This window comes from Microcaecilia unicolor, chromosome 9 (genome assembly GCF_901765095.1).
Source record: "Microcaecilia unicolor chromosome 9, aMicUni1.1, whole genome shotgun sequence".
Lineage (NCBI taxonomy): Eukaryota > Metazoa > Chordata > Amphibia > Gymnophiona > Siphonopidae > Microcaecilia > Microcaecilia unicolor.
The window spans coordinates 221,208,870-221,233,838 of record NC_044039.1 but is presented as its reverse complement, the minus strand read 5'-3'; the positions used below and the strand labels follow the sequence as shown (position 1 = coordinate 221,233,838).

The window sequence follows — 24,969 nt, the reverse complement described above, 5'->3', positions numbered from 1 at the left end:
GTCCCTACAGGGTTTTTCTTATGAAGCAGCAACTTCTGACAAGCCCCAAAGTTTGTTCTTCCCCTTCATAGAGTATATTTGATGCAGCAGGTGTAGGGATCCCTACTTGGACCAGAGGGAGGAAGCGAGCCTCAGATCTCAGAGGAGTCTGTTCAGGACAAGAGAATTTGCCAGGAAATTCAAGAGGATTGCGAGATGCAGTCTGTGGCTTCTGGTCCAGGGTCGGAGACCTGGACTTCTGCCAGCCTTGGAGGACACAAGGGGACTTCTATTGCAGATCCTTTACAACAGTGGTTCCCAAACCTGGTCCTGGAGGAACCCCTGCCAATCAGGTTTTCAAGAGATCCACAATGAATATTCATATGAGAGATTTGCATGCAGTGGACTCCAGATAAACCTTATACAGGAGTAAATTTCTCTTCTCCTCTTGTGTTGTGCCTGATTCAGGTTATTTTATAGCTGGGTCCCAAGTCTCTGACTTGCCCAAACCCCCACAGGTAATTTTAAGTTTCTTCTGAAAAGTGGGATAGGGGATGGCATGCAGTACAACTGTTTGCAAAGCAGGTTCCTCGAACTCAGCAGATTTTGTTTAGGTAAGACACGTAAACCACATTATCAGAGAGATAACACTCAAGCTTGCACTGTCATATGTGAAGAAGATCTAAGGAGTTCCATCATCATGGTGCCATCACAGGGTCACTGCTTACTAACCTATAGGAGAGCAACACAGGAGTACTGCCAATTTACCTTTCTGCTGGGTGAATGCATGACTGGTGCAGGGGGTGATGGGGGCCCACGGGGTATTTTCTTATTAATCCTGAAAGTAAAAATGATTGCTTTAATCCACACATTCCAATTATTTAAAAAGTGTCCATATCATGAATACGTTTTCTAAGGTGAAGTTAGCAAGTAACGTCAAATACTCACAGAACAACTTTCTTAAACACGTGCTACTACAGGATAGGTACAGTGCAACCAGCTCCAGAGCAAGCTCACACACACAAAGAGAACACGCAACAGCAGCAGTAGTGAATGCTTCAAACGCACACACCCAGCCCTAGCACAACTCTTCGCTTTCTCTGTCAGAATACTAGCTTTTCCATTTGTGATCTGTGACTGATATACTCGTCCCCTGGAAACTGACTCATCACGCTTACCCAACATTTGATGAAAATGGCCCTAGAAATGTCTTTTGTGATCGTCTCTGGGAAAAGGCAACTAAAATAGCAGATTCAAACTGTTGAGAATGGCTATTTTTTTATGTCATGTAAAAGTATGTTTGAACTTCTATAACTATTTTTCCACATAAAAGGATGGGGGTTGGACTGTTCTGTTATAAATTGTTTGCTCTAACAGAATTCATTAAAACCTCATTTTTTGTTTCTGGTGACATTTGTCCCCCAGCGTCTTGCACAGTTCTCCTACTGACTCTGAGCTTCTCCCTTCTCTTCACATACTCACTTGAATCTGGGTGGTTCCATGGGGTCTTTCTGCATCTCCACCATACGAATCACCCTCTGTTTGGCTCCTGAATTAAACGCGACACCCTGCTGAGATGGTGTATATCTGAGAAAAGCAGGTATAAGCATGAGGTTCCTCAGAGGCACGTTCTAGTCATAAGAACATTTCCACGCACAGAGACTTTACTAAAACATATAGAGGACTAAGATACCTGCTATTTACTGAGATGACGATATCAGTGTGGCAGAAAAGTGAGACTCAAAGGTAGAGATTTCCACTTAAAGACAGCAGACACTGTTTTTGTTTATACAATGTTGAATTAAGATGCAGAAATTAAAACGTAAGAAATTATTACGTGCAAAGAATCTTAGTAAAAAAGAAAGTTAACATTTAAGACTAGAATGATATAACTACTGCCAGACACACACGTCCCTGCAGACTCATTTGCTCCAATTCTTTGACTATTTTCAAGCATTAGTTTATCTGCTTGATTTATTACACTTTATATTTGTCTCAAACAACAGTATTGAAGCAGATTGTATCACTTGAAACATTTCATACAGATATACACATTTGTATATAAACAATAAAATGAGAAATAATAAATGGTGGGTTTGAAGCCAGCAGGCATCTCTCTGAATGATTCCAGCCACTGCTCACTAGGGAGACAAGAGTCCAGAACCGTCTGTGTGTGACCCTTTTTGCTGCTACAGAATAGCAGTCTGATGGCCAGAAACTGTGCTAACAGGGTATCTTAGAGCCAGTCATAGGAAAGGGACAGGGCCAAACTGATAATATATTAAACGTCAGCCTGCATATCATCTTTTGGACTTAAGATTTATGGGTTTTTTGTACTATGTGTATTATTGTATATTCAATTGATTGTATGTACCCTCATATGATATTTTGTTATGACGGTTTTTATATTTAATTTTAATTATGATGAGCGGTATACCAAATACATTTAAAATATGAAACCTGAAAACTATGAGTGGACAATGAAGGCGACAGAAGCATGCTTCCTGCCCAAGTCAGCAAAGGTCATATTGTCATTACACCAGTCCAGCAGAGGTAGGGTTACTTTATTATGAGTACGAAGGAAGGGATCAGTGAAGACTTTCTGCTCTTTACACACTGGGCAGCACTACAGAGGCTCTATACACTGTACAGACTGAAAGCATTACTTTCATTCTCTCCAGATACCGTTACCAGCCTTCCATGAAAATTCCTCTGCTATAGAAATGCTAAAAAAAACCCTACAGTAATATCTGAAAGACCAGAGTCTTATAAGCAAGCTGACAGTACAGCCATAAACTGCAATTTAACCTGTGAAGTGTGAAGACTCAAGTACCAGATCGACCTCTATCACAGTCCATGACCTTCACTGGATCACAAAATTCCCTTCCATTAACACTTAGCCTTAGGATCTTCTGATCTTGTTACCTCATAGAACTGTGCACTGTGTCTTGTGAATGAGCTCTACATAAAAATATGTACATACACTGCAGAACTGGACTGTGATAAAATCCTCCACCCTGGTAGAGTTGAACCCCAGTATGGGAAGAAACACTCCTCGTTACAGACCTGATGTATTGGGCTGGGGCTAATTTGTCGGCTGCCCGAACTGGCATGGCTGCAGCCACCTTCTGAGACACAGACTTCTCTAGGGCCTGCCTTGTTTTCTCAGTCAACTGTAATGAGACATAAGAATGAAGTATTTTGCATATCTGAAGAGAAATGTAAACATAGTCACGGTAACCTCCGAGTCCCATAATTACCTCCTTGACGGCCTCTTCATCTGGCCTCCGCAGGTCCGGATCATCTTCATTCATAACTTCTTTAGGAACCAGATCAGTGTACTTGCTGTAAATCACCTGAAACACATTATGGAGATTGCTCCATTACTGATCTCACATTTCCCTCCAGGAAATCAGGAACTTGGTCAGTAACTCTACAAAGAACAACAAAGTCAGACACAGGCAAGCCAGATATGACAAGTATCTTGAAAAACCCCAAGTAGTAAATCCTTTTGTTATTGCTCAAACCCAGGGATAAACAACAGTTTATTAGGACTACATGCCCAGTAAAGGTTTATGGACCTTTCCTTCAATAACTTGTCTAAACTTTCTCTTATTCGTTTTAAATGTGCTACCTCTTAGTTTCATGAAATGTACCCTCATGTTAGTACTATTTTAAAGATCCACTCACACACAGTTCTATAGACCTCTATCCAGTCTCCTCCAGGCTGAAGAGCTCTTACCTGTTTAGCATTTCTTCACAGGGACGTTCTTCAATTCCTTCTCTCCTTGGGGTCAACTCTGCTGTTTATTTTCTCATTCTGCTATCTTTTTTGAGATAGGATGACCAGAACTGCGCACAGTACTCAAGGTACAGTTGCAAATGGTCAGATGCATGATAATATTATCAGTTTTATTCTCCATAAAACTATGACCCTAAAGAATGTCTTGGTAGCTGGGAGCCTAAATTATGCAAGAAGTTCATGTGAGTCCTCCCCAAGCCGTCAGCAGAGAATAGTGCATGAAACACCTGCTGATACTGCTGAGAAGGGGCTATATTGGAGAAAATGGTCCCCAGAATTATAGAGGAAGCTATATACTTTCAGGTATTTTAGCACTTGGAGTAATGTGGAAATATGTAAAAGTGCTATACATCCAGGCAAAATCATTTCAAAACTGTCAACTTGGATGAAAGGCACTAATCTGAAGCATATTCCAGGCAGTTCTAGAAGCTCACACCACTTACACACATCAAAGGCACCTTTAATTGGTGGTACTGCACATGTGCGCTAGGCACGGTTCTATAAAGTAGGGCCTAGGTGCTATAGCCTGTAACCATGAGCGTGGCGCCAAGTGAATACTATCAGCTACACATGTCACATGTCACTTGGCTCATTTACACCTGACACTGACATGGCGTAAGGGGTGGTGCCTAAGCTTTGGCACGCCAATGTGAGCTTGTGCTAGTATTCTACTATGACTTAAGCATGCCTAAGTGTTGTTACAGAACTGGCACTAGGTGCACTCCACTGTAGCACCAAGTTATAGAATTGCCACTATTAAAATGTTCCTTCCTTCTTTCTGCTCACAGATGGAATCATTACAGCACAAAGGCAAAGGATTTTAAGCAGCAATCAGTGCTTTCATCTGGCTTTTCCTTCAGACAAAGGAGTACTTTTCACACGCCACCTTGAACCCTCCAAACATGTTTAACAGATGCAAATCTGTTTAAGGCCATACATATGTAATTATAACTGATGATTATTCACTGATATCCTGTAAAACAGATGTGTTGAGGGTCTCAAGGACTGGAGTAGGGAATCACTAAACAAAAGGAAAAGACCTATTTCAACATTTTGATATCATAGCATGTGAATACACAGCCCCTCTCCCTCCAAGATCTGTTTCTCAGTTCGAGTGTCTAAACACAACAGAAATTTAATAACAATGACCGTAGCCGATATTCTCCGAGGACAGTAGGCCACGGCATCCGGTGCAAAATGCTGCCTATTGTACTGTTTCTTTAAAAGTTTGAGGTAGCACCAATTAGTACAATAACACAGCTAAAGGAGACAACTCCAAGGGGAGGTGGGTGGGTATGTGAGAATAAGTAGCCTGCTGTCCTTGGAGAATACCTGCTACAGATAATCTCTAAGGACAAACAGGCCAGCTAATTCTCACATGCGGGAATCACTAACTACCAGGCTCACTGAAAACAACAACAGCAGGTTAATTAGAACTCGCAAAGGCAAGGTCAAAAAAGTCAATTAACCTGAAAACATATATACACTGTTGTGAAGGTGAGGCCTCGAACAGAATAAAAATGGGCCTATGAGGGTAGAGCTGGATTCTAGACCACAAACAAATTCTGCAGAACTGTCTGACCAAACAGACTGTCATATCAGGTGTCTTGCTCAAGGCAATAGTGAGATGTGAATGTGTGGAATGAAGACCACGTCGCCGCCTTGCAAATACAAACATAGAACATGATGGCAGATAAGGGCCAAATGGCCCACCCAGTCTGCCCATCCTCAGGATCCCATATGCCTGTCCCCTGCTTTCTTAAATTCTGACAGTCCTCGTCTCCACAACCACTACCAGAAGGCCATTCCACACATCCACCACCCTTTCCGTGAGAGTATTTTCTTAGACTCCTAAGTATTTCCTCTTAACTTCATCCTATGCCTCCTCATTCCAAAGTTTTACTTCTTTTGAAAAAGCCTCACCTTCTGTATATTGATGCCACTGAGGTACTTAAACGTTTCTATCATATCCCCTCTCTCCCCACGTATATATGTTAAGGTTCCTAAGTCTATATGCTTTATGACAGAGACCGCTTACTAATTTTGTAGCCGCCCTCTGGACCGACTCCATCCTGTTTATATCTTTCCGTAGGTGCAGTCTCCAGAATTGCAAGCAGTATAAACAGGGCCTTACCAGAGACTTATACAAGAGCACTATCACCTCTTTTTTTCTTCTGGTCATCTCTCTCCTTATGCACTCAAGCATCTTTCTGGCTTTGACCGTCACCTTTTCTACCTGTTTGGCCACTTTAAGGTCACCAAATCCCATTCTTCTTTCATACACAGCACTTCACCCCCTTTACTGTACGTTCCCTTGGATTCTTGTACCCCAACTGCATGACCCTGCATTTCTTAGCATTAAATCTTAGTTGACAATTATTGGACCATTCTTCAAGCTTTGCTAGATCCTTCTTCATACCATCTATACCCTCCGGGGTGTCCACCCTATTACAGAGTTTTGTACCGCCTGCAAAGAGACAAACATTACCAGACAGTTCTTCCGCAATATCACTCACAAAGATGTTAAAAAGAGCCGGCCCGAGGACCGAACCCTGCAGTACACCACTGAAAACAGCCCTTTACTCAGAGCAAGCTCCATTTACCACTACCCTCTGTCTCCTTCCATTTAACTAGTTTTTAACCCAGTCACTTTAGGTTCCATACTGAGGGCACTCAGTTTATTTATCAGTCACCTGTGCGGGACAGTGTCAAAGGTTTTGCTAAAATCTAGAGCCCCTCCCACGTTCAACTGGTCACCCAGTCAAAGATCTGCATCTAGTGAAGTGAAACGAAGCAAACACCCACAGAAGGTGAGCTCTCCACAGGAAAACCAATAGGGTAAAACAAACAGTGGATCCAACAAAAAGTCCTCTCACAATGAGTGCCTTCCTGAACAAGGTCTTTATTCACAATGGCACAACTGACCCAACACGTGACGTGTTTCGGCCGTGAGGCCTGCGTCAGGGGTCTATAAAATAATGTACATGAAAACACAAATATAATTAAAAACATAATCACACCATAAAAACTCCAAATGACATTATGAACATATCAAACCATAAAAACGTATGGACATAAATAATATGAATATAGATCAATATCGAAAATTATTACATAGAGATGAATGAGGACAAGACATATAATAGGGTACACTAAAATATATAATTCCAAAATGAGGAACATACCAAGTGTTGTCTGAAGTCAAATAGCCTTGTGGATTAGATGAAAAACCAACACTGAAACTGCTAAAAAAGGTATTTTAGTTATCATCATTTGAGATATATGTATTTATATATAATTTTTCATCATTTGAGATATATACATATTTATATTTTTCTTTTAATTAAGTTGTCCTAATGGTTTAAATACGTTCAAAATGCCATTTTGAGTTTTTATGGTGTGATTATGTTTTTAATTATATTTGTGTTTTCATGTACATTATTTTATAGACCCCTGACGCAGGCCTCACGGCCGAAACACGTCTAGTGAAGTGAAGCCATGCTGCCTCAGGTCCTGCAGTCCATTCGATTCAAGAAACCTCACGATCCTCCACTTTAGAAGCATTTCCATTAGTTTAATCACCACCAAGGCCAGATTGACAGGTCTGTAATTCCCAACCTCCTCCTCACTTCTGGCTCTTGCGCAGAGAGACCACATCTGCACTTCTCCAGTCCTCCAGGACCACTACAGACTCTTGAAAAGGTCAGACAGCGGTGCTTCCAGAACACCTCCAAGTTCCTTGAGTACCCTCGGATGTATCCCATCAGGCCCCATCGCTTTGTCTACTTTTAATTTAGCCAGCTCCTCCTGAACAGAGTCTTCTGAAAATCGGTCCCGGTCTACCATCCATCCATCCCCATTAGCATTTGTTTTCTGCAGTCCTACCCCTGGCCTTTCATCCGTGAACACAGAACATAAATAACTGTTAAGCAGTTCAGCTTTATCTTTATTTGCTTCTACATATGCCTCCCCCTCAGCTCTGAGTCTCACAATGCTATTATGGTACTTCCTCCTGTCATTTTTATATCTGAAAAATGTCTTGTCCCCCAATTTTACCATATCGACTAACTTTTATTCCATTTGCCTCTTTGCATTCCTGACACTTTTCCAGCTTCTCTAAGCTTTTCCTAGTATTTTTGCCTGTCCTCCTCTTTCCAAGTCTTATTTTGTACCAGGAACAATGTATGAAGGCTAACCTTCTTTCCCTTACCTATTCAGCTACTATGTTCGACAACCAGAGTGGCCTTCTTTTCCTCTTACTTTGATGTAGTTTTCTAACATAAAGGTTTGTCGCCTTTAAAACAGCTCCCTTTCAGTTTCACCACTGCTGTTCTGCTTCCTTCAGCTATTCCCATCCAGCTAACTCTTTCATGAGAAATCCCCCATCTCGGCAAAGTTAGTTCTTTTGAAATCTAGGACTTTCAATCTTAAATAAGCGCTCTCTTCCTTTCTTAATATTTAACCATCTCATTCAGTGATCATGCCAAATGATCTCCAACTGTAACATCAGAAACATTCTCCCCGTTTGTGAGTACCAGGTCTAGGATAGCTCCATCCCACGTTGGTTCCTGTAGAGAATCCAAGATCTCTTTGCTTCTAGACAACCGCGTGACATCTGAAGTACTTCCCCTTTCCTAGCTATTTTGTGGATGTCTTCAATTAAGTCTCTGTCCATTTCTTCTGACTGTGAAGGTAACCTGTATATTACACCAATATAAATACATTTTCCTTTCCCTTTACCAGTTTAACACCACAGGACTTCTTCCTTACCCATACGTTCTGCAGTTCTATCACTTTAATATTATTCTTAACATATGCCACTCCTCCACCCTTTTTTCCTACCCTGTCCTTCCTGAATAGATTATAGCCAGGTATAACTATATTGAAATCTGGGCTTTACCAGCGTAAAGATGATACTGAAAAACAAGGGACGGAATCATAGTACCAAAGGAATAAGTATATAGAGAGAAGAGACAGGGCCACGAGGTAGGCCAATAGATAATAGGATAGAAGTGGAGGATGATCCATATACATTAAAAGAGAATGGGAGAGTTAAGAAAACCAAGACAGAAAAAAGACCTAAAATTCAAATGAGAACAGAGAATCAGGGAGTAAGGGATGGTCAACAGTATCAAAAGCAGCAGAAAGGTCAAGAAAGTAGATGACTGAGTAAAAGCCCTTGGAACTGACCAGGAAGAGGTCACTGGAGACTGTGGCAAGGGCCATTTCTACTGAATGTAGAGGGAAAAATCAGATTGCAGTAGATCTACATTGAAGAAAGCCACAGCATGATGGCTGAAACACTGGTTCCACTTACTCGGATGTGGCAGGATCTGGACAACTGCAACAATCATGGATCAAGAACAGCTTGAGATGAAATAAAGTCAAGACAGCTGTGGTGAACAGCATGTTCATATAGCTCTGATAAGAAAGGGAGGAGGATAATGGACAATATTTGGAAAGGCAGTTAGGATCCAGTGAAGGTTTTCAGAGGAGTGGTGTAACCACAGAATGTTTGAAAACATCAGGAACAGCTGCAGTGGAAACTGATAGATTGAGGATATGATAGTTAAAAAGGATGACAGTAGGGGAGATAGAACTGAGTAGATAGGTAGGAATGCGATCAGAGGAACAGTGAGTTTGAAGGAGGAACGAAGATGTGCAGTTTCCTCTTCAGTGATCACAGAAAAGGAAGAAAGGGGTGGCAGGGGTTGAAGGAAGAGGAGATGGAGGTGACCCGGTGGAGAACTTAAGGTTACTCTTGTTTGTCATTGAAGTATTCAGCCAAAGTTTGTTTTTTTTTTTTTGTGGGGGGGGGGGGGGGAAGAGAGGGCTTGGAAGTAGAGGCACTTTGAGGAGGGATTTCTGTATGGAAAAAGAGACAGCAAGGGTTGGAGCCAACAGAGTTTGTCAAATGGATGTATTAGTCTTGTTTGGTTAAGTGCAAGAGCAGAGTGGAAGGAGGACAGCAAGAATTTGAAATGTATGAAGTCAGCATGGTGGGGGGGGGGGGGGGGGGGGGAGTATGGGCTTTTAGCCAAAGGCACTCAGCAGATTGGGCACAGGAACGTAGGTTGCAGATTCTAGAGGTCAGACAAGGCTAGGATTTGGTACGTCTTACAGAACAAGGAATGGGAGGAGCGAGAGCGTCCAGAGCAGAGGACAGAACAATATTAGCCTCCTTGATGGATAACAGAGACACTGCAACTGAGTTGCATCTCTTTTAGAAAGATGCGCTGCAAAACCTGCCTCTCAAGAGCTCTGCTTTGTGATGTCATAAGCCACACACTGGCAGCTGCACTCTGCCTGTGCCATGAACTCGTGGCCATCTCCAGAGTCGGGCCCAAACTCATTCTCTTCTTGCTTCCTTGGGGAACCTACCGCAATCCCCAGGTTGCTCACAGCACAAGCACTGAAGGCTTCTCTGTCCCTTATCAATCGCTTGTTTTTATTATTTTTTAAACCAGACTTTATTGGTTTGCTCAGTTGTTTCTGGCTCTCGAGCATCCCTTCCACAGGACTGTAGAGGGGGCCAAGGAACATGAAAGAGGGCCATAGGAGCCAAGCTGGGGCTGAGGGGTGGACCATCAGTTTTGCAACCCCAGGCTCTGTGGACCAGCCCAGCAGGTTCTAGTCTCTATCTCTCTTTCTTTTTTTTTCTTTGTAATGTGCAGGGCCAACCTATAGATAATTTTTTTATTTTAAAATGAATTTCTCTGGGCCTCCTCCAAACCCTTTGGAGCCCTCTAAGGTCCTTTAAAGGAGCATCACCTACCAGCGAGCTGCTCAGGAATAGCCCCCACACTCTGGAACTTACTCCCAGAGGGAATATATTCAAGTCAAGACTTCATCAATGTTAAATTGCAGGTAAAAGCCTGCCTCCCTGAGTACTGCATCAATGTTACATGAATGCTCTTTTTTATTTTTAATAAATCTCTTATTAGTGAACATATGAATGTTCTACTATGCTATGCTAATATGTATTTCTGACACGGTATTGTATCATTATTACTAGGATTTAATTTGCCGATCTCCAAGTTTACCTCATTAAGTGTATTTTATACTTATATTTGGTCATTTAACTGTTACATTGTTAACACAATGTAAGTTGTGTATGTCAAGCTATGTCTGTTGTATGCTGCTTGGGTGAATCTTCACATAAAGGCAGTTAATAAATCTCAAAATTACTAACTTAGCTGAAGGAGCAAAGTCACAGCATATACTCTTTTTAAAGCCATCTTTATTGCATCCTGCTCCCAGGAGGGTAAGCCTCAGAAAAGGAGGGGGGATGGGGATGGGATTTGATTCACCACCTTTCTGTGGTTACAATCAAAGCAGTTTATATATTATATACAGATGCTTTTGACTCGTAACTACTTGTAACCACTCGCCTCCACCTACCCGCCTCTCCTCCTTCCTGTACACATTAACCGATTTGATTTGCTTACTTTATTTTTGTCTATTAGATTGTAAGCTCTTTGAGCAGGGACTGTCTTTCTTCTGTTTGTGCAGCGCTGCGTATGCCTTGCAGCGCTATAAAAATGCTAAATAGTAGTAGTAGATACTATTTTGTACCTGGGGCAACGGAGGGTTAGGTGACTTGTCCAAGGAAACAGGGAGCTGCAGTGGGAACTGAACCTGGTTTCGCTGGTTTTCAGGCCACTGCACTAACCATTAGGCTACTCCTCTAACACCAGCAGGAGGTGCTGCAGTAGCAGCGGCTGTCTTCCTATCCTCCTCAGGACTGAAAACAGTGCAGCCAAGTCCCGCTAGCTGTCACAAAGCACCCAAGTCTCTTATGCACTCAGGGAAGGCTCTGGAGACACAATAGCCAACCCACAGCATGTCTAAAACTGAAGGTAGTTTTCAGTGTACATATTCACAGTGGTAATTATATTTCAATGAACAGCTATGGAAACACAGAGGCACACAACCAAGCTGAAGCTCTCATACAGAAGAATGACTGAAATATAATTGTGGGAAAATACGCGGAGAGAAATATATAAATACATTGATAATATTAAATGTTTTAAACGTCTGACAAAGTACCATCAAAACTTCAGAAACTAGGTATATAACATATGGAAAAATTAATTACCTGATAATTTTCTTTCCATTAGTCCCAACAAATCAATCCAGAGACTTGTGGGTTCTGTCCCTCTACCAGCTGGTGGAGATAGAAAGAACCTCCGAGGTTTGCTATATGTGGACCTGTGCAGCCAAGTAAACCTCAGTATGAACACCACCAAAGCAGTGGAATGGAAACAATAGAAAACTCTCCTGACATTGGCAGACCAAACGCCCAACATACTTCCATCACTTCCAAATGTATTTGTTTTTATTATTTAATCAAATGAAGGAACATTCAGAACAATGAAACACGAAAAAACTAACCAACCAAAACAAAACCGCAGACAGTAAATCCAGGGGGGGCCCTCTGGATTGATCTGTTGGGACTAATGGAAAGAAAATTATCAGGTAAGAATTAATTTTTTTCTTCCATAACGTCCCACAGATCAATCCAGAGACTTGTGGGATGTACCCAAGCAGTCCTCAAGTAGGGCGGGATACCTCCAACCCAGCAGAAATCACCGACGAGCCAAACACTGCATCCTGCTGAGCTGCCACATCCATCCGATAATGACGACTGAACGTATAGACCAAAGCCAATGTAGCGGCTCTGCAGATATCTTCCAGAGAAACCAAATGGGACTCTGCATAGGAGGAAGCCTGAGCTCACATAGAATGAGCACAAATTTGCACAGGGGCTTGCTTGCCCAATGCCACATAGGCCGAAGTGATGGCCTCCTGCACCCAATGGGCTATGGTGGCCTTGGAAGCCATATGACCCTTCTTACTGCCTCCAAAAAGGACGAAGAGCTGGTCAGAATGACGAAATTCATTCGTCACCCCCAAATACCTGAGAAGAGCCCACCTCACGTCGCGGAAGCGAAGAGCCCGGAACTGCTCGGGGTAATCTTCCCAGCGAAAAGTCGGCAAATGCAGAGACTGCCCCAAACGAGAAACCACCTTGGGCAAAAACGAAGGAACTGTCCTAATCGATACCCCCGCCTCCACAAAACGCAGGAAGGGGTCTCTGCAAGAAAGAGCCTGCAACTGTGAAATTCTCTGAGCGGAAGTAATGGCTACTAGGAAAATCGCCTTCAAGGCAAGATCCTTAACCGTAATCCCCGATAAGGGCTCGAAAGGAGAATGCTGAAGCGCTTTGAGAACTAGATTAAAGTTCCAGGATGGCAGAACTGGAAGGTGCGGAGGATGCAACCGATTTATGCCCCTCAAAAAAAGAACCACATCTGGGTGGGAGGCGATCGATGCCCCCTGAAGCCTGCCTCCAAAGCATGCCAGAGCTACCACCTGCACCTTAACAGACCTCAACGAGAGGGATTTCTGTACACCCTCCTGAAGAAATATGAGGATAACTGATACTGAAGCCGAACCCACTGACAATCCCGAACTCACACACCACAAATCGAAGGTACGCCACACTTTAGCAGAAGCTATCGAGGTGGATCTTTTCCGAGCCTGAAGCTTCGTAACGATAACAGTGTCCGGATACCCTTTCCTTCTCAACTTCGCCCTTTCAAGGGCCAGGCCATAAGACCAAAGAGGGAGGAGGGATCCTCCATCATGACTGGTCCCTGCAGCAAGAGACTGTCCTGCTCCTGGAGCCGGAGAGGACGATTGAACAGGAGCCTGACCATATCCGCTTACCAGGGTTGTCTGGGCCAATCTGGGGCCACCAGAATCACTCGACCGGATGACTGGCAATGCGAGCCAATAACCTTCTCACCAAAGGCCACGGGGCAAAGGCATAGAGCAGGCCCCTAGGCCAAGGTTGTAGAAGAGCATTGATGCCTTCTGAGCCCAGTTCTCTTCCCCTGCTGAAGAAACGGGGAACCTTTGCATTGAATGTGGTGGCCATTAAGTCCATCACCGGCATCCCCCAACGGGCAGCTATTTGATCGAAGGCCAGAGGGGAGAGTGTCCACTCCCCCGGCTCTAACTGGTGGTGACTGAGAAAGTCCGCTTGCACATTCTGTGAGCCGCCATCAAGAGAGGGAGATGAGTCTATGCCCAATGACGGATAAGGGCTGCCTCAGATGCTAGTGGTGAACTCCTGGTGCCCCCCTGGCGGTTAACGTAGGTGACCGCCGTCGCATTGTTCGCGAGAACTCGAACTGGGCAACCATGGAGAAGAGACAGAAACTCCCGAAGGGCCAGACGAATCGCCCGCAAGTCCAAGCGGTTGATGGACCAAGACGCCTCCGTCGAGGTCCAAATGCCCTGGGCCGTCCGTTGGAAGCAATGAGCCACCCATCCAGACAGCTATGCATCCGTGGTCACGATCTTCCATTCCGGGGTTTGCAGAGGAATGCCCGACACCAGATTCTTTTGAATGAACCACCAGTGCATGATTGTGTGCAGACGGGTCGAACATGGCACCCGAACCTCGTAATCCTCAGAGAGAGGAGACCAACGGCTCAGAAGGTGCCACTGTAGAGGACAAATGCAAGCTCTGGCCCACTTTACGACGTCCAAGGTGGAGGCCATGGAACCCAGAACTTGTACATAGTCCCAAGTCTGCGGGTTCGGAGTTTGGAACAGAGCTCGCAACTGACCTTGCAACCTCTGTGCTCGAGCTGAAGGAAGAGAAACTATCCCTGTTCGGGTATCGAAGCACACTCCCAAGTATTCCAGCGTCTGGGAGGGCGTAAGGCTGCACTTTGGGAAGTTGATCACCCAACCAAGTGATTGAAGCAACCTGACCACTCTGTCGGTTGTCTGTCAACTCTCCTCGAAAGAAGACGCCCGCAAAAGCCAGTCGTCTAGAGAAGGATGGACTTGAATCCCTTCCTTTCTGAGATAGGCTGCCACTACGACAAGGACCTTGGAAAAAGTCTGAGGTGCTATGGTTAGGCCGAAGGGCATCACTATGAATTGAAAATGACAACCGAGCACTGCAAAGTGAAGAAAATGCCTGTAGGGAGGCAAAATTGGAATGTGTAAATAGGCCTCCGAGATCAAGAGATGTCAAACCCGTAAGGACCTACTGACACACTTGAGATCTAGGAGGGGTCACCAAGAACCGCCCTTTTTTGGCACCATAAAATAAATGGAGTATCGACTGCACCCTCTTTCTGCTGGGGGTACAGGCTGGACGGCTCTCAGTCATTGTAAGTTGATGAGGGTGTGACGAACTGCCCGCACCTTGGCGGGAGGTTTGCAAGGAGATTCCAGAAACGAGTCTACTATCGGACGAGCCAATTCCAACTTGTAGTAGCTGTCTCTGATAAACTCCAAGACCCATCCGTCGGATGTTACCCTGGTCCACTCCACCAGGAATAGGGACAGCCTGCCCCCAATAACCGGCTGGAGCTGGACCAGGGCCCCATCATTGGGCGGACCTGGCTAAGGGCTGGTTTCTGTTACCAGAAAGGAAGGCCCGCCTGTCACCTCAAAAGGGCTGAGATCTCTGAGAAGACCTTGTTCTCTGAAAAGAGGCCCCGCGACCTGGACAGTAACGACGTGTATCCCTAAACTTAGGTCTTGGTCCCACCGGTCGCACAAATTTGGACCTGTCCTCCGGGAGGCGCTGGCCCTTAGTCATCGAGGTCCTTCACAATCTGTTTTAGGTCTGTCCCAAACAAACGCATTCCCCTAAAAGGAAGCCTTGCCAGCCGTGACTTAGAGGCCACGTCTGCAGCCCAATGTCACAACCACAGCCTGCGACGTGCGGTGACCGCTAGGTAAACCTCCTTTGCAGAAGCCCTCAAAAGATCATAAAGAAGATCCGCAAGGAAGGCTAAACCGGACTCTAAGGCCAGCAAAACAGCCACGAGGTCCTCCGGAGAGAAGGCTTTCTGTACCCACGATAAGCATGCCCGCTCCGCATAGGAGCCACAAACTGAAGCTTGAAGGGAAAGGGCCACTACTTCAAAGGACAGCTTCAAGCAAGTCTCCAACTTACGATCCTGAGGATCCTTGAGCGACGTGCCACCCTCCACCAGGAGAGTGGTTTTCTTAGTGACCGCTGTGATTAATGAATCCACCGTAGGAACCTTCAGCAAGTCCAAGTCAGCAGCAGGCAGCGCGTAAAGCGCGACATGGTGGGACCTGGCACCACCAGGTGTACACCAGAAGCTACAAACAGCCACTCAACCCCTGACTGTGCTAAACTAGGCCCAAAGGACACCAGTAGCCAGATCAAACCAGAGCTGCACAGAGATGTCCTTCCACCTGCTAGATAAAGAGAATACTGAGGTTTTCTTGGCTGCACAAGTCCACACAGAGAGAACCTCTGAGGTTTGCTATATCTCCACCTTACTGGTAGAGGGACACAACTCACAAGTCTGTGGATTGATCTGTGGGACGCTATGGAATTCCTAAAGTTAATGGATTGTTATATTTACCAGTTAATGAAGGTTTTTCTATTTTCTTTTCCTGGCTGTTTTCAAATTAAACCCCTTGATTATGCTGTGGGCAAGTGTGTTTTAATAAGCAATACGTTTTATATATCTATGTATATCATGATATTTAAAAAATGTTTTTACTTACTCTATTCTTCGGCTTTGTTTTCAGATAGGGAAGATAGTGGGAGATAGTGGGGAAATAGACCATGGACTCCAGAGACAAGAAGGACAATCTTAATGTGTTTCAGCCCAACGGCCTACATCAGGAGTTTTTTTTAACAAAAGGATCTCAAAATCTCCAGACGTGAAACTTTTCAAATTGAATCAATGAGTTGATCTTGAAAAAGACCTTTGTTATAAACAATGTGATCATAGGGAAAGTAACCTGCACTGCATGGCAAGTATAACTCTACAAAGCCTTACTGGGCACATTAGGTGAGCCATGTTCAGAAGGAATGGATCCTAAGGAGCTTAGCCGAGATTGGGTGGCAGAGCCGGTGGCGGGAGGCGGGGATGGTGCTGGGCAGACTTATACGGTCTGTGCCAGAGCCGGTGGTGAGAGGCGGGACTGGTGGTTGGCAGGCGGGGATAGTGCTGGGCAGACTTATACGGTCTGTGTCAGAGCCGGTGGTGGGAGGCAGGGATGGTGCTGGGCAGACTTATACGGTCTGTGTCAGAGCCGGCGGTGGGAGGCAGGGATGGTGCTGGGCAGACTTATACGGTCTGTGCCCTGAAAAGGACAGGTACCAATCAAGGTAAGGTATACACAAAAAGTAGCACATGTGAGTTTATCTTGTTGGGCAGACTGGATGGACTGTGCAGGTCTTTTTCTGTCGTCATCTACTATGTTACTATGTATATGTTGGTCTTCATCTGCCATGATCCACTATGCTACTATAATTAGGACTTCTGACATTCAGTTATTATTTATTGCTGTATTCAGTCAGTCTGAAGCATGGTACTATAAAATGTAAGACTTAGATGCTATATATTCCCAAGCCCTTTCCATCTCCACCTCCACCCCAATAAGACACTCCCAATGGGGGTTTTGTCTGCAAGTCCCTGAACAGCCTCTCTCTTACAACTGCAATGTTCTCATCCCTATCTACTGCCCTTGTGCTTTTTAAGAGAGAGGCAGATGCCAGATGTCATCACAGTGCCCTGGTGGCAAGCCCAACTCCTGGTCATGTAAATGCTGCAGGAGTGGAACTGGACAACAAATGGTGACAGCAGCAGCACTTCAGCTGGCCTGTGCTTCTCCTCCATCTCCTCATCAATGCCAAATCTATCTGCAGCCATGACACCTCAACCTGATCTCTCTCTTGCCGCCTGCAGCCATTGTGTTTTTAGCACTCCAGGGGAGGAAGCAGCAGGTTGAAGTGCTGTGGCTGCTGGTTTTATTTTGCTAAATAGAGACTGGCAGCAGAGAGGAGAGGGAAGACAGGCACTGGCCGACTCAAATATTGCGATCAGCAACAGGTGGGGAGTGGGAAGAAAACTACTTCTACCTATAGTGAGCCAGGGTCAGGTGGAGTCATTGCAAGCTGGAACTGCTCCCTATCCTGGAGTAGACAAACTAGATGAGGAGAGAACAGAGAATGATAGGAGGTACATACAGAGAAAAAGAATCTGGAAAGGGAGAGGTGACCCAGAAGAGAAACAGAAATGAAAAGAAGAACATGAGAGTCTGGGAGAAGGAAACAAATCCCTAAAATTTCATTTTGTGACAACAAAATATCGATGAACATCTGTTGGAAAATAAACACCTAAAATTGAAATGTATAAACACCTAGGACAAAAAAACCATAGTGCTTTACTGACAGGCTTCTGAGCTCATGAATAAAATCAAAGCTCATATGCAACCCACGGTCCATGCATTCTTTGACAGCATTTACAAGATTATTTTTGGAGAAATTAGGTCTTATCTGATCATTTTCTTTCCATTAATCCTTCCCATTATTCCAGAACCTGTTATCTCCACCTGCTGGTTGATGGATACAACTATCCCACAGGCACTGGAATAGTGGGAAGCTACATAATGGAAACGGCTCTTTTCCAGTGATTATAAGTGAACCACTAGGTTCTTTTTTCTCCGAGACAAACATGCAGCATGCTCCAGGCTCTGTATCATCTTACCTTCTCTTTAGTTTGTCCTTGACGCGCGATGGCATCATATTTAATTTTTCCCTCTGCATCCACCTGGACGGCCAGAGCATTGGACGTTTTCTTCTTCCTCCCCATTTCCAGGGGGTATTGTGCCAGATGAATCTCTGGGAAAGCACCCCCATCTCCAAACTCCTGAGGAGATATGTGTTAAAACAGCTTTTAGAACAAAATAATTAACAGACTTCCTTTTTTCTGGATTCTATTTCATTGCTGAAGAGAAATTAGCTCCTGGGGAGAACCGAGCAAGTCAACAATTAATAGAACATCTAGGGGTGACATCAGCAATTGGGCTACCATTAAAACAGGTTATTTTACTACAAGTCATGCTATTTTAGCATAGGATCTCACTGCATAAAATGGGACCCTGTACTATTTTTAAGTTTTATGTCAAGCTGTACCTGCTGTACACCGCCTTGGGTGAATATCTTCAAAAAGGTGGTTAATAAATCCTAATCAATCAATAAATACATAAAATAAACCATCTAAATGGTAGCCCACACATTGTTAACTTCCCACATTTAGGCTTATGTCTGCAGAGTTCTGGAAGGATCCTTGGTATGCAACTTCCAGCCAGGAATTGTCTCTCTGTAAGGACCAAATCAAGTAAACTGGAAGGGGGGATTTAAAACAGGGGAAAAACATTTGTAGCTGAGAATGAAGGCTCATGGTGCTAGATGCCAACCAAGAGCAAAGGAAAAAGCCCACAAACTTGGAGAAACTAGATCCACTACGGGGGTAAAGATAAAAAACAAGAAAATAGCGTGATCAACACGACACTTCCAAAACACCATGGAGACGAGTAAAAAAGAATACTACTTTATTAAAAAACTCAAAACACTCGACATGGAGCCGTGTTTTGGCGAATAATGCCTGCCTCAGGAGTCTGTTTGTTGTGTATGCCAATGAATGGAGCAACATTTTGTCCTTTGATTTGTTACAGTGGCTAATGGTGCCACAGCAAGGTTCTTAGGCATGGTGACAGATCTGCTGCACTAAGAGGACGTGTCGGGCAGAGAATGGGTGTTCCTATGCCAACCAATAAGGGCATCTACATTACCGCATGCTAACTGGTAAGCACATGGATAAAGCAGGAGCCCTTACAGCCCACAAAATAGGAAGTGTCTTGCCATTTCAAGCTTATGCTTGGCGCATTCACCTATCATTAGTCTTTTTAGAAGCTTGATTTGGTTTCCTCGCTTATGTTGCTCCATTCATTGGCTTACACAACAAACAAACTCCTGAGGCAGGCATTGTTTGCCGAAAAACGGCTCCGTGTTGAGTCTTTTGAGTTTTTTAACATTGTTTTTTCAATAAAGTATTATTCTTTTTTACTCAATTCCACGGTGTTTTGTAAGTGTTGTGCTGAGCACGCTACTTTCTTGCTTTTTAACCATGAGCAAAAAACAGGAGGAAAACTGCCAGGTCAAAAACGACAGACATGTGACACCAACAATGAATACAGCATGAAGACCTACAGAGACAGAAGTACCCAGAAACACCTCAAAGAATGAACTTAAGTGAACAAATGAAATGTGACCTCTGGGAAAGGTATTGTTACACCAAGAAAATGTGAAATTCAATAAATAAAACTGTATCATATGGGGCAGCAGTAGCACATACAAGACTGATGAAGGGGAGAAATAAAGGAGCCTTCTTGAAGGACACCAACTCTGTCAGCAATGGGGGACTCAAAGCATGTCTTGCCCAGGAGCACTAGCCAGGAAGTCATCACAGCAGGCTGAGGGAAGAATAATCTTCAAGACTCCCTAGCAGTGTGATGTATCAGCTAGCCTGGTGGGCTCAACTGGTACTCTACTCCAAGCTGGAACCTCTCCAATCTACAGAGATTGTACATGTCATTTCTGGAGTGCATATACCTGGTTGGAAGGTAAATCACCGCCATACTGAGCACACTAATAGAATGAAGCACTTCTTGCTAAATCCTATAACAAGCGATAGTAATGAATTACAGGGGAGACATGCTGTCTACAAACATAATTCAGAGTCACTCTTCAGCACAGAGTTACAACATAAGACAAAATGAAAAAAAGGAGTGGCATTTTATCTAGCTTCAGTTTTAAGTCTCAATGCAATTCCTATACATCAGAGATGCAGATCACCCTCCAACACCCAACAGCTTTTTGTTGCATTATTCAATGACAAACAAGGATGTCCAATTAAATTAGCTGATTCTGTGTTGCACAACAGCAAGTATGGCAGCTGACTCAGCACGGAAGCTCACTACCTGACCATGTGAGGGAACTGTGTGTACTATGGGCTAGCAGTGGTCCCTCTGTCTCCACCTTCCAAGAGTTGGGTTTTTGCAGTGTTCAACTTGACAACCCTCTGTATTTTCTGGAGTGGAGGAGTGGCCTAGTGGTTAGGGTGGTGGACTCTGGTCCTGAAGAACTGAGTTCAATTCCCACTTCAGGCACAGGCAGCTCCTTGTGACTCTGGGCAAGTCACTTAACCCTCCATTGCCCATGTAAGCCGCATTGAGCCGAAAGCGCAGGGTACAAATGTAACAAAAATAAAATAGATACTATTGGAGATTCTACATGGAATGTTGCTATTCCACTAGCAACATTTCATGTAGAAGGCTGTGCAGGCTTCTGTGTCTGTGAGTCTGACGTACGTGCAGGACGTCAGACTCACAGAAGCAGAAGCCTGCGTGGCCACACTGGTGATCTGCAAGGGACGATGTTGCTAGTGGAATAGCAACATTCCATGTAGAATCTTAAATAGTAGCAACAGTGGAGGAGTGGCCTAGTGGTTAGGGTGGTGGACTTTGGTCCTGGGGAACTAAGTTTGATTCCCACTTCAGGCACAGGCAGCTCCTTGTGACTCTGGGCAAGTCACTTAACCCTCCATTGCCCCAGGTACAAATAAGTACCTGTATATGTAAGCCGCATTGAGCCTGCCATGAGTGGGAAAGCGCGGGGTACAAATGTAACTAAAATAAAATAAATAAAAATATATCTGAGTGATGGACGATGGAAATGTATACTCTTGTATTTTTTGGTCATGATTTAATAAAACTTTAAATAACGATAAAAATCAGTAGTTTCCTTGCACAGAAACAGAGTAGTATAGGGGGTCCATGCAATTTCTCTGAAGAAAGTTCTTCTCTATTTCCTAGATCAGCATTTTCTTCCAGGTCTTTTCCCCATACAAGGACCACCATACATAAACCTACCTCCCCTTATACTGTTCAAAGATATTATAATCTTTAAAAAAAAACTACAGCTAAATGCTCCTCTTAGTGCTGCTTCAGGAAAGATACTAAGCATCACTGCAAGAGAAATACATCCCCAAGGCCTTAGTCCGCATGCACCCCTGGGCAGTGCAGAAGCAGAACTGTGACCTAAGACTAGGTCAAGTGGCAAACCCATATGCTAGCTCAACTTGTTCCACGTCTGGATTCTGACGTTTAGTTAGCGGACAAGCCCCTGCTCTGCTAAACTGCTGCTATGATGGGTGAGAACAGCCTTGTCAGTGGCATAGTACTGTATATTAGGCATGCAGAATGGAAAGCAGTGACACTGAAGAATTTGAAAACCTATTCTCTCACTACAAACCCTGAGAGACTCCACAACAAAAACGGCAATCAGCCAGATAAAACAGTTTTAAATAAAGGCAGTTCTGAAAAAGAATTAGGAGACAAAGATTTCAGAAGCTTACCTCCAGGGAGCGGGGGGTCCAACCTTTTCTGTATCCATATGGAGGTGGTTCTCTGCGAGATGAAACCAGAGCTGTCTGTCGTGATTTCTGGGCTCTCACCTTCTCCTCAGCCTCCAGCTGGTCCTGGGATAGCTGGGTAGGTGCTGGTAGAAAGCTAGAAGCAGAGAAACGAGGAAGATATTCTTAGCACAGTTTTACAGCGCAGACCTTGCAGATGGTCACTGCCCATTCTCTACAACATTTTCCCATCTTTTTCCTTCATCCCCTGCTACAGAGAAATCAAAAGCTTGACTGACAGCAGGATATGAAATAATGAAACAACAACTAAACTAGGAAACGGACAATACTAAATCCCTTGCCGTATGATCCCACCCTTGCAATCTGCATGGAACGAACCACACCAAATATTATCCACTCTGTTCACACCGGAGTCTGTGACCACTTCTCCGGAACTGTGCAAGCCACACTGAGCCTACAAATAGGTGGGAAAATGTGGTGGGATTTTATTTATTTGTTACATTTGTATCCCACATTTCCCCACCTATTTGTAGGCTCAATGTGGCTTACATAGTACCGGAGAGGCCTTTGCAGACTCCGGTGGAAACAAATACAAAGTGGTGTTGTGGTAAGATAAAGTACGTATGGCACAACCACACTAGGGAATCGTACAACGGAAGAGTTGTGTTATGTCCATTACGTACTTTAGTTTTGTTGTGTTGCAGAGATCAGGATTGGTAGGGTATGCCTTTTTAAACAGGTTAGTTTTTGTTTTTTTTCCCCGGAAGTTTAGGTGGTCGTATGTGGTTTTCAAGGCTTTTGGTAAAGTGTTCCACAATTGTGAGCCTATGTAGGAGAAATTGGATGCGTAAATTGATTTGTATTTCAGTCCTTTGCAGCTTGGGTAGTGCAGATTTAAGTACGTTCGTATTGATTCGGATGTGTTTCTGGTTGGTGGGTCGATCAAGTCTGTCATGTATCCTGGGGCTTCGCCGTAGATACTTTTGAGGACCAGAGTGCAGATTTTGAAAACAAATGTACAAATGATACAAATGTAACAAATAAATAAAATATCCCTCTGTCCCAAACTGGGTCTAATGTTGCTTTCTAAATCCCCAGCAAGTGACGCCACAGGCAAAGTGCTTAGCTGCTCTTCACTAACCCCCACCCCCCTATTAGCCCTGTTAATTTGGCATTAGAATAAAAATCACTGGTTAATGTAAAACAAAGTTGAGCAAACTCCGTTCTGTAATGTTGATTTTTAAAGAGGGATACAGGGGTGATCTGGGAAGTTACAGACCGGTAAGCCCGACCTCAGTGCTGGACAAAATAGTGGAAACTATTACAAAGAATAAAATTAAGGAACACATAGACAAACATGGTTTAATGGGACAGAGTCAGCACTGGATCAGCCGAGGGAAGTCTTGCCTCACCAATTTGCTTCATTCCTTTGAAGACGTGAATAAACAAGCGGATAAACGTGAGCCGGTTGATGTAGTGTATCTAGATTTTCAGAAAGCTTTTGACAAAGTTCCTCATGAGAGACTCCTGAGAAAATTAGTGTCATGGGATAGAAGACAATGTTCTGTTGTGGATTAGGAATTGGTTATTGGACAGAAAACAGAGGGTAGGGTTAAATGGTCATTTTTCTCAAAGGAGGAGATCCAGGAAATTATAGACTGATGAGCCTCACGTCGGTGCCAGGCAAAATGGTAGAGACTATTATACAGAACAAAATTACAGAGCAAATTCAAAAGCATGGATTAATGAGACAAAGTCAATATGGATTTAGTGAAGGAAAATCGTGCCTCACCAATCTATTACATTTCTTCGAGGGGGTCAACAAACATGTGGATAAAGGTGAGCCGGTTGATATTGTGTATTTGGATTTTCAAAAAGCGTTTGAAAGTATCTCATGAAAGACTCCAGTGGAAATTGGAGAGTCATGGGATAGGAGGTAGTGTCCTATTGTGGATTAAAAACTGGTTAAAAGATAGAAAACAGAGAGTAGGGTTAAATGGTCAGTATTCTCAATGGAGAAGGGTAGTTGGTGGGGTTCCCCAGGGGTCTGTGCTGGGACCGCTGCTTTTTAACATATTTATAAATTACCTAGAGATGCGAGTAATTAGTGAGGTAATTAAATTTGTTGACGACACAAAGTTATTAAAAGTTGTTAAATTGCAAGAGGATTGTGAAAAATTACAAGAGGACCTTACGAGACTGGGAGACTGGGCGGCTAAATGGCAGATGATGTTTAATGTGAGCAAGTGCAAAGTGATACATGTGGGAAAGAGGAACCAGAACTATAGCTACGTAATGCAAAGTTCCACGTTAGGAGTCACTGACCAAGAAAGGGATCTAGGTCCTTGACGATACGTTGAAATCTTCTGCTCAGTGTGCTGCAGTGGCTAAGAAAGCAAATAGAATGTTAGGTATTATTAGGAAGGGAATGGAAAACAAAAATGAGGACGTTATAATGCCTTTGTATCGCTCCATGGTGCAACCGCACCTCGAATATTGTGTTCAATTCTGGTCACCGCATCTCAAAAAAGATATAGTGGAATTAGAAAAGGTGCAGAGAAGGACAACGAAAATGATAAAGGGGATGGTGCGACTTCCCTATGAGGAAAGGCTAAAGCGGCTAGGGCTCTTCAGCTTGGAGAAAAGGCAGCTGAGGGGAGATATGATAGAGGTCTATAAAATAATGAGTGGTGTTGAACGGGTAGATGTGAAGCGTCTGTTTACTCTTTCAAAAAATACTAGGAGTAGGGGGCATTCACTGAAGCTACAAAGTAGTAAATTTAAAACAAATCGGAGAAAATGTTTCTTCATTCAACGTGTAATTAAACTCTGGAATTCGTTGCCAGAGAATGTGGTAAAGGCTGTTAGCTTAGCAGGGTTAAAAAAAAAAAG

The 24,969-nt window shown here is 43.8% G+C and overlaps 1 protein-coding gene across 1 annotated transcript in view; it reads right to left on the bottom strand.

Annotated features, from left to right (window-relative positions):
* SNW1 (SNW domain containing 1) overlaps positions 1–24,969 on the bottom strand; it is a 67,878-nt gene that overhangs the window by 30,961 nt on the left and 11,948 nt on the right. The window contains exons 2-7 of the mRNA XM_030214059.1: positions 22,060–22,213; positions 18,349–18,510; positions 3,240–3,335; positions 3,046–3,152; positions 1,462–1,566; positions 748–817 (exon numbers count right to left, since the gene is read on the bottom strand). Coding sequence (XP_030069919.1) covers positions 748–817; positions 1,462–1,566; positions 3,046–3,152; positions 3,240–3,335; positions 18,349–18,510; positions 22,060–22,213 — 694 coding nt within the window. The remainder of the gene's footprint in view (positions 1–747; positions 818–1,461; positions 1,567–3,045; positions 3,153–3,239; positions 3,336–18,348; positions 18,511–22,059; positions 22,214–24,969) is intronic.